The following is a 9928-nucleotide window of genomic DNA, read 5'->3' as shown; positions in this document are numbered from 1 at the left end:
AGGAATGAACTGGGCAGATATTCACCATTTGGTGTGTGTTGTTGCCTCGCCCCTCCCAGCTGCTTGGCTAGGGTCTCAGGAGTGGAGGAGAAGAAGCAAGCCAGGTCTGTGTGGCAGGGGGCCTCTTTTCTCTCTCATCCCCACTTCTTGAAAGCTGCATTCAGGAGCTGCAGCTCAGGGCTGCCTGGCCTGGCTTTTTGCTATGCTCTGAACTGGGCCCTGTGGGGAAAGAAGCCCCCTTGCCATGAATCACCCTCACAGCTTGCTGTATGCAGTTTCACAGTTGGGGGTGGGACAAAACTGGGCTTGGCCAGTTCTGCCCCTTGGGGGGGGGGAGGCGCATTCCCCCCCTCAACCCCAGTTCTTGGCACAGCAAAAAGCTGGGTGGGGCAGCCCTGTGCTACCGCTCCTGGCTACAGCTATCATGAAGCTAGGGTGCAGGGGTTGGGATATGGAGCCCCCCTGCCATCTGCAGCCAGCCCATGGCAACTGCAGTTGAGGTTTGGGCCCACTCTGCCTCCCCCGCTTGCAGGGTGGAGGTAGCTTTACCTGTGTTCTGGCCAATGGTCTGCAATTTGCTGGGCCGGCCACTTCCAGTCTGCAGTGTGCCCCAGAAACTCAGGAGGCACCAGTCACCCCTGCAAAAAATCATGCTAGTAGCAAATATCTCATGAGTCTTAGAAAGACACTCTTTAATTAATTTCCATCTGCTAGAAAAACATTGCTTTTAGAGAAAGTAACCTACTTGGCTTTATATCTGTGAATCATAGTTTATATAAAGTTAACTAAACAAAATGTTTCTTCCATTTAGGAAGTCCCTGTCAATATTGGAAGAGCTGGTGCCTGTGTTGTTGTAGTGAAGTTGCCATGATGGATACTTCTGGTGAAATAAAACTTGAGTACAGTTCTGTAAAACTGTGACAAGAGGAGAAGAAACAAGTTCCAGAATGCAATAAAAACTATATACATTTCAGCAGTCCTCCACTGTAGGGAAGACTCAGATCTAAGCCATTATATGGTTTGAGCACAAAAATTAACTTTCTCTGCTCTGCAAAGTCAGAGGTTTTTGAAAAATATGAATCAGCATTTTGTTACACAATACACATTCGTACAATAATATCTTTAAATAGTTTATGTTCACTATGAAAGTTTACTTGTTATTTATAAAATGCAATAGCAGCTACGGTAATCACTGAACAAGTCTCAATATACATTGTTTTCCTTTCAATATCAGGAGCAATGATGACATTAAAATAATAAGTTTATGTACTATAAAGTAAATGAAAAGCAAATAATACAACACATAAAAATCTTTCTTCAACAGCTAACTGTGTAAAAGAAAGTATCTTTAACAGCTATTCACTGGCAACAGAGAATCAGTAGCAGGAACTTCATATCTAAATTCACAAGTAAGAATAATTAGTAAAGTATTTAAATTTGTCATATAAACAAATTCCGAGCAGCATAGAATTTGTTCTTTTTGCAATTGCATTCCCTCCTGCCCCCAAATTTTATCCTGCTCATCTCTGTAGCATTTGTAGGACTGGAAATATATCCATTTGAGAAACATAGTAAATTAAATTCTGTGAGTCAAATTTAAAATATATGAGTCCAAACAGTAGCACTGCAACACTATTGCTTTATTTTTTTAGCAGTTACTAAAGGACATCTCATTTATCAAAAGACAAATAACATTGCTACTCTAACTTTTATTCACTAAAAATTGATGCTTTGACAATGCATTGATAAGTGCTATTATTATGCTGATCACAGTGTGTCAGATTACTCACTGAATAATATTTGCCTACTAACCATCTGTCAGAATGTGTTAAACCAATTTGGCATTTCTTGCAATAATCACCATGCATTAGACTTTATCACCAGTAAAGTGTTGGTAAAATTACATTCATAACTTACAAAATGGGAAATGTATATCATATTGATATGATGATCTATGACCTCAGCTGAAGAGTGCCAGCTTCCTCCAATGTACAGTATAAATATTAGAGTCCAGAAACATGTGTACTGTGTAGCAGTATGTACCACTGAAATAAGCATGTTTACATTTTATCTAAAACTGTGTAGAATGCTACAAAACAAGATTAACGTCAGTGACAGAATCACTTGAAAAACAGCACATAATTAGCATGCATGCCTTTTCTTCTGTTGTGTGCTAATTTAAGGATTTTGGTTTGTTTTTCTCATTTTGATCATGTCATGTACTGGAATTATATAGTAGGAAATGTAATGTATGTAAAATGTTCTATACTGTAAAACACGTTATTTGGGTAGTGTCTATTTTAGCTTTCAAAATTCATTTATTTCACTATGAAAAAATTCAGAGTAAAGTAATGAAAATGCTCTATGAACAAGTAAAAAATAACTTTTGTGATAGAATGTTACATTTTCAGAATTCTGCTATATGCTATTTTAAAAGACTTTATACTACAAATTGTGTAGAAAACTTCTGAGAGAGAGAGATCATTGGGATATTTATAAAACAAAGCAAATAAAAGGCTTTTAAATTAAAAAAAATAATTTACACATTATGTTCATATTGTGGCATGCTGGATTTAAATAAATTTTACTTTCTCTCCTAAGAAAATCACCATGAAATTCTGGGTTGCATTTAACAAAGGATATGCTTTTTTAATTTTGTGTATTTCAAACCATATCGGTTTACTTTATATCAAGTGTTGTTCATCATATCAAGTTTGTCTTCCCTTTTTTGGTGATGTGCTATTACTATAAATGATCAAGTGCTCATTCATATAGCTAAGTAATGACATTTCTAAACGGGAGGGAAAATTTTGCTTAACCCTTAGTATGTTAGACCAGCTATGTGTTAAATCCATGCTGTCATCCTACTGTATTCTTGAGATACTCTCTCACTCTAGTTTCTGCATGAGGTTCAGATAATAAATTAAGATTATCTTCTTGTTTATACCCAAGTCCTAGGAATCTCACTCCACTATTCTTTGCTGCCTCTGAGTAGATTCAATACAAAACAGATAAAGTTCATTGAGGAGTTCCTAAGAGCTTCCAAGCTCTCTCCAGCAGACTTGTCTGATTCACTTGCCAAGTGTTTTGTGCTGTAGGCATAATAACTGAAATGCATGGAATGGCACAATCCAATTTACCAGATTTGAACAGCTTTCTTCAAATCTGTAGTTTCTAAATCGAAATGTAAAGCATTTGGGAGTAGAGCTTGCCAGATAAAAACTCCATTTCATAAGCCTGAGATTTTGGTATCAAGATTTTTCAACATATGAGAAACTGAAGCACATATTTGAAGTTGGAATACTATATAATAAAATAGACTTTTTAAAGATCGATGCCTTTAATCCATCCTGCAGTTTTTGAAGTCTAGAATACCTCCTTCCAAAGTGAAGGAGGAATGGGATAATATTGAAAAGAATTGTGTGACAGAGCACTCTATTAAACAGGGTAATGCATTATGGTGCAGACTGTAGAGGAAAATATGGGCATATTTGGTATCTGTGTAGACTCGCAGGGTAGGGACAGAAACGAAACATAAACTGGTGTAACAGATCAAAAACTGCTTCATATATGTAAAATGCCAGAAGTACAGTGCATGTAAACTGCTTTCAATGTGGCCAAAACTGGTTTAAGATGAATCTGGATGGATGTAGACTTAACTGATTCAGGTTAAATCGGTTTATTGAAATTCTGTCCCAGATCCCCTCCAGATTCAAGATAACTCATAGTCCCCCAGCATCCCAGGATGCTTTGCACTTCCCCCACAAGCCCCCCCACCCCCATGGTGGGTGGGATAGCCTTGGCCCAAGTTGTCTGCTCTGGCCAAGCAAGGAGGCATACTCTAGCACCCCCCGCTCCTCCGCAGTCTCTGGCCTGGGCTACTTCAGGCAAGTGGATGCATTTCCAGAATCAAAAGTGAATATCTGTTCACTTGCTTATTGGTTCAATCTTAGACTAACTTGCCAAGATTGAATCAATTCAGCCTCAGACTTATTGACTATCTATACTTAGCCACAGTGTTGCTTTGTAGATGAATAGATCTATTCTTCCCATTGTGGAGGATATAATGTTAATAATAAGTGTAATGGTACTTTGATTACTATATGAAATTCAAAATTCTGGCTAGTTACACTCTACTCTCACAGTATTGACTATTCTCCCAGTATGATGCTTCTAACTCTACTTTACCAGATGTTATCATCCCTTTTTTTGTGTTACTCCAGTTGCACAAAACTGATTTAAACCTTCTCATCTATTGATCCAGGTGGCTTACATACCTCAAGACTAGACCTGCCAAGCCTGATTTTCCCATGTCTAGCCTAAATACTCTAGCCAAACTCATTTGGAAAACAATTTTCTGTTAGTTACACTTGGGGCAACATATTGGAGGACCCTAGGGTGAGCAGTGACAGAAAGAGTATGAAGGTAATCAAGGCTGAAGGTCCCTGCAGAAATGTTGCTATGTTTCGGGTCTTGGCAAAAAAGCATGCCTAAATTGGGAATAGTTGAAACAGGGAGTCTCTCAGGAGTCATCTCTGGAGTTTCTCCTGGTTCATTAGAAAAGAACTGGGTTGAGGAGGGAATTAAAAACTGCATTAGTAATCAATTTTGCATACCCTCCCTGCTAAAACAGTTCATTTCAAGCCTACAGAGGCCAGTGGTGGTTACTTTCTGAACACAGAGAAAGAAGGTTGGGAGGAGGTGAAATGTTAAAACAGAGAACTTCTTCCTTCCATTTTCTACCCACAGCAGCTCAAGCCTTATTCTGTCTATATTATTTTGTCTCCCTGCTATCTGCCTTCATCATTTCCTGTGATTCCTGCCAGGAATTTGTACTGTTTAGAATTCAAAAGCCAAGGAAAAATGTGGGGAACCAATGAAATGCATCTGCTTCTGCTATAAGCTCTCCTGTTTAGCATTTGCCTACATCAAAATGCTTGAAATCCCTTTCAATTTCATGTGTCTCCCCCTGACATCTCTGCTCACCTCTCCTTGCCCCCATACACATGCCATCCTCCCTGTTGACTATGGCCTATGTTGAGCAAATATGAAGAAAATGTAAAAGTACACCTATAGTTTCATACTTTCATAGTTGTTAGGGACTGGAAGGGACCTGACAGATCATTAGTTCCAGCCTCCCTGCACATGGGCAGGAAAGACTACTGGGATCAGATGACCCCAGCAAGATGGGTGTCAAGATGTTTTTTGAAGATTGCACATAGTCCGTGCATCCCTGTATCTAGAGTCTTAAAAAATACTAAAACACCGTATGTTGACATTCAGATTATCCAACACCAAGGCTCTTTCTCAGTCTCTTTCTCCAGCTACCCCCATTCTGCACTATTTTCTAAGGTCTGTACTGTTTATTCTCTGCCCTGGGCAGGTCACAGGGAGCAAGCCCTTAACTGCTCCTTAGCCCTTGGCTGTCTTGGACCAGTTTCTGCTTTTCTGATCCTCCAGCTTCAGTTTTCCAGTTTGAGGAAATCAGGAAGCAAGCCTCTCTACTACTCTCCCAGCTCTCAACATTCTCTAATAGTGGAGTCATCCCCCAGGAATCTCCTTTCAGACCCCAAATTAGCTCCCTTTTCCTGTTTCTTCTTTCTCTGTTTAATAGTACCAAATCTTGTTTCCCTGAGGGGTCAGGCCAATGCTCAGGATCTCAATATTGTGCTGTTAGACAGGAGGGTGTGGTGTACAATTGAACATGCACACAAAAAATTAAGCACACATACACTTACTAGGTGCATACATCACTACTAGGCATACACACTCACACTAGCAGCTCAGATACACACACGTTCAAAATAATTAGTTTAGGTTCATGCACACCTATCCCTAGTTTAAGCCCATACATGCTACACCCCCGCAAATTTAGACAGAATCGGTTACCAGTTACCAACACCTGCACATCCAATACACATACGTGGATTACTAAATCATATACCCCACACACACACACACAATGATATCTATATATGTGTATATATGTGTATTCACTAATTTACACACATACCAGCCACCTACACATACACACAGGTCAGTTCCTAAGTTAGGTGTTGTGATCTGTATGTATGTATGTGCTTGGTGTACTTGGGATACCTGGGGAAAGGTTAAGGTAAGAAAGTAGAAGTGAAAGGAGTTAAAGTTACCAGGACCTGGATTAGAACCGGTAAACTACAGGGGCCTGGACCAAAGAACTGAGGCTCTGGGGTAACTTTAGGTTAAATGATCTTAATTGATTAAAAGACAACTCCCAAATCCTGCAGAACAGGGAAGCGTGCCGGCACAGAGGCTGGGACTGGAGCCAGAGCTATGGGGGAGCTGAAAAGGTAGATGGGGAGAGGGAAAAATGGGACTAAGGGAAAGTGTGGGTGTTTAAGAGGGGCTCTGGGTGTGGGGGAGCCAGAGGATTGCTCTGGGGCAGCTAGAGAGGTCTGGGAAGCCGTTGAGCGGGGGAGCCTGAAAACAGAGAGATGGACAGCAGAAAATCACAGAAAAAGCAGCAGGAAAGACTGAAAGGTGGAAGGGGCAGCAAGAAAGCAGAGAGATGCAGCAGAAAGTCACAGAGAAAAGGCAGTAGGAGTGTGGGAAGCAGAGGGACAGCAGAAAATCACAGGAAAAGTGTCAGAAGAGACTGAGAGGCAGCAGGGGTAGCAGGAAAGCAGAGAAAGGACTTTTTGGTTTTAACTTGCACTCTCTTTTTTAGTGTCCTTCCTTTTTACAGTAATGACACACGTTGGGCCCGTACGGTTGGTGAGTTCGGCCCGGTGGCCTAGGCACAAAGGGCCTCGGGCCACGGGGCAGATTGGTTTTATACGGATTTGTGGGCTGTATTACTGCTGCCAACATGCGAATGTTGGACTGATCTTCCTTTTGTTTTGTTTTTTTTCTTTTTTTCTTTCCTTCCATTAAAAGTTTTAGTAGCAATGGCTAAGATTTTTGCCATGGATTTACCCTCAACACCCTCAGTGTTATTGTCAGGTTTGACCTAGAAACCACTACACATAGCCCAAGCAAAAGTCTCTGTTATGTAACTAATGCCCATCTGCAATGATAAGGAGGAGACAGTCTTAGATAAAGGAGGCTTGAAAACAAAAGCAGAATCAGAGGACTAGGGCAAAGAGCTGATTTGAATATTGAGAATCACACCCCTGGGTGGGGAGAAAGTATGCTAATGAAACATACATGTATGGAAATGAGATACATAGCTAAAACACAGGTATAGAGACATGCTCAGTAAAGAACTCCTTGCGTCACTCCCTTATAACCAATTAGCAAACAAGAATGCTTATGAAGGTCCAATACTCCTGTATAAAAGATGCTCATAATTAAGAATCTGTGTGCTTGTTACGTGAAATTATTCCGCTTGCACCTTGTATTGCTAGCAATAAATCTTTATACTTTCACCCCTGGTATCTTTATTGGCTTTTGCATACCGGGCACGATCCCAGACTTGAGCTGGGGCTCAACATCTTCACTGCCCCTTTTTATAGGGGCACACCGTGTGTGACCCTAGTGACAGGAGGCATGCCCAGGCAAGGGTCAGCCCCTGATTTACTGGGCATGCGTGGTCCATGCAGGGATGTGCAGTTTCAGGTGTCTGTAATGGTGGGGTGCAATGATAGAGTTGCTGGTTCTGCAGGGTCTTTTGTTTTCAAATACTGGTCTTGTCTCTGTTACTGGGTGAGGTCCATGGTTCCTGGGTGAATCAATGTGAGGTGATGGCCATTACAGGCCATTCAGTAGAGGCCTGCTACAATAATTTACCGTTGTATTTCAATCATTCTCAATCATTCTCATTCATTGGGGAATGAATTTACATGGGAGGAGTACAATGAATCATATTATTGCAACATGGGATGCCCAGGCAGAGGACACAAGATGGAGACTTGACATATAAAATGGAAACTTGACATGACTTTGGTTCACTTAAAAACACAGGCCTAAACCATACAATATGCATATGAAACAATAAAAATCAATACGAAAATGATAATAATACAATATACAACAGTAAAAATTAATACAAACCTAATAATTATACAATATAAAACAATGGATATCCAAAACCAAAAACTTGCTAGCAAAATAAAAATGTTCAAAGCTTATCCTAAGTTTGAGCTCACTTATACTTATCTATATGGAAAAGAGAGAGAGAGAGAAAAAGTCAGAAATGATTGGGGAAGGGGAGGGAATGCATTTTAAAATAAATAAATTAAAAAAAAAGAAACTGGGGATTTTGCTACAATCTCACCACAACCACTTAATTGGGTACAGTTGAGAAGCATCTGTTCTATCAGAAGTGAATAGAAACACTGTCTTTAAAGAGACCATGCCTCCTGTGTGCTTTCTGCACATGCTATGCTCCATACATAATGTTAAAGAAGTACAGATGGTGTCTGCTGGAGTGCAGTAATTACTAGTGAAGCTTCAGTCACTGATTTGATTCAGTGAAGATTTAGCCCAATTTGGCAGCTGAATCTCCAAATCCAAAATGAATCAGAAGACCCTTTAATCTCTCTGAATCGAATTGAAACCCTCCAAATGGATTCAGAGAGATTTGGAGAGATAAATGATTCAGACATAGCCACAACTTTAAATGTTTTTTATACATACCTCAAGGTACCAGGCAGCTATTGAATGCTGAGGTGGTGGGGTGGATGGAGTATCCCATGGGAGTGGGGATGGGGGGCATTCCCAGCACACTTGGCGGTGGATCCAGAAGTGGACGAGAAGCACTTCTAGTCCACTTCCAGGTCCGCTGCAGAGCACTCAGAGGACCCTCCCACTGCCCCCTGGCTTAGTGACTGGTGCCTCCTGAGTCTGGGGGGTGAACCTGGGGTCCCACCATGGCCAATTGCTGAGCCTCAGGGGCTGCTTGGCGGCAGACCCAGAAGTGGACCAGAAGTAGTTCCAGTCCACTTCCAGGTCCACCACTGAGCATACGGGGGGGGGGGCCTCCCACACTCCTGTGGGACGCTCCATATTCCCCACCATCTCAGTGTTTACAAGCAATGCCTGATACCTCACGATATGTAGAAAAAACATTTAAAGGTGTGTCTATGGCTGGATTGCTGATTCTCCAAATCAGCATTGAATCTTCAGATTCAGATACGGCTGAATTGAATTGGGACAGTGATCTGAATCAACTAATCAAATCACTATCCCCCAAACTGGGCTGAATGCAAATCAAATATGATCTGCTTTGCACAGCCCTAGTACAGAGTTATTAAATTTGTGCTACCAATGATGAAACCCTAGAAAAGGAAACATGCATTGTTCCTCTGCAATTCCTGACGTAATAGTGAGTTTAATAATAATTTTTAAAAATCACTGGACATTTTGGTGTGTCAAAATTCATTTTCGCTAAAATTTGAAAATAAATCTGATATTTAAATAATTTCAAACTTTTTTGTGGGGGGATTTATTTAAACTGTTTACAGTTTTGTGGGAAAAATCAGATTTGTCAAAATGATGTTTTCTGATGGAGAGCTGTTTAATGAAAAATTTCCAACCAGGTACTGGTACTGAGTGGATTGGTATTTAAAATCCACAAACCTCTTTCTGCCTAATGTTTCAAATGTCTAATTTTTTTAATAGGTCTAACAAAAAAAAGATAGCCCCTTCTTTAAAGGTTTTCAGAAATATAATAGTCTCAAACTGTAAGCCATATTTTACCCCAGCTATACGGAAGCACGTGTGAGAGCTTGTTGGAAAAATAAAACATAAACATATAGTTTTGAGCATATTTTAAAACAATAAGATTAGATTTAAAAAAATGCCTCATTAGGCTGAAGAAAACTGGCATTACACCAGGTTGTGGGCGGCTGGCTCTTGGGACACTTGGGGATCAAGTTGCAGACTGGGTAAGGATGGGTGAACAGCATCCAGGGGACAAACCAGGTCAGGAAGCTGAGAGAGGAATCTA

The 9928-nt window shown here is 40.6% G+C and overlaps 1 protein-coding gene across 1 annotated transcript in view; it reads left to right on the top strand.

The window, feature by feature from the left end:
- The window catches only part of LOC102373676 (kelch-like protein 4), a gene marked incomplete at its 5' end in the record, with an annotated part of 22125 nt that extends 19149 nt beyond the window's left edge, over positions 1 to 2976 (top strand). Inside the window, one exon of the mRNA XM_006034577.3 lies at positions 812 to 2976. Within this exon, the coding sequence (XP_006034639.1) occupies positions 812 to 871 (60 nt within the window). The remainder of the gene's footprint in view (positions 1 to 811) is intronic.
- Positions 2977 to 9928: the final 6952 nt, after the last annotated feature.

Source organism: Alligator sinensis, unplaced genomic scaffold (assembly GCF_000455745.1).
Source record: "Alligator sinensis unplaced genomic scaffold, ASM45574v1 scaffold272_4, whole genome shotgun sequence".
Classification (NCBI taxonomy): domain Eukaryota; kingdom Metazoa; phylum Chordata; order Crocodylia; family Alligatoridae; genus Alligator; species Alligator sinensis.
Note: the sequence above shows the minus strand (reverse complement) of the source record. Positions and strands in the feature narration are given on the sequence as shown.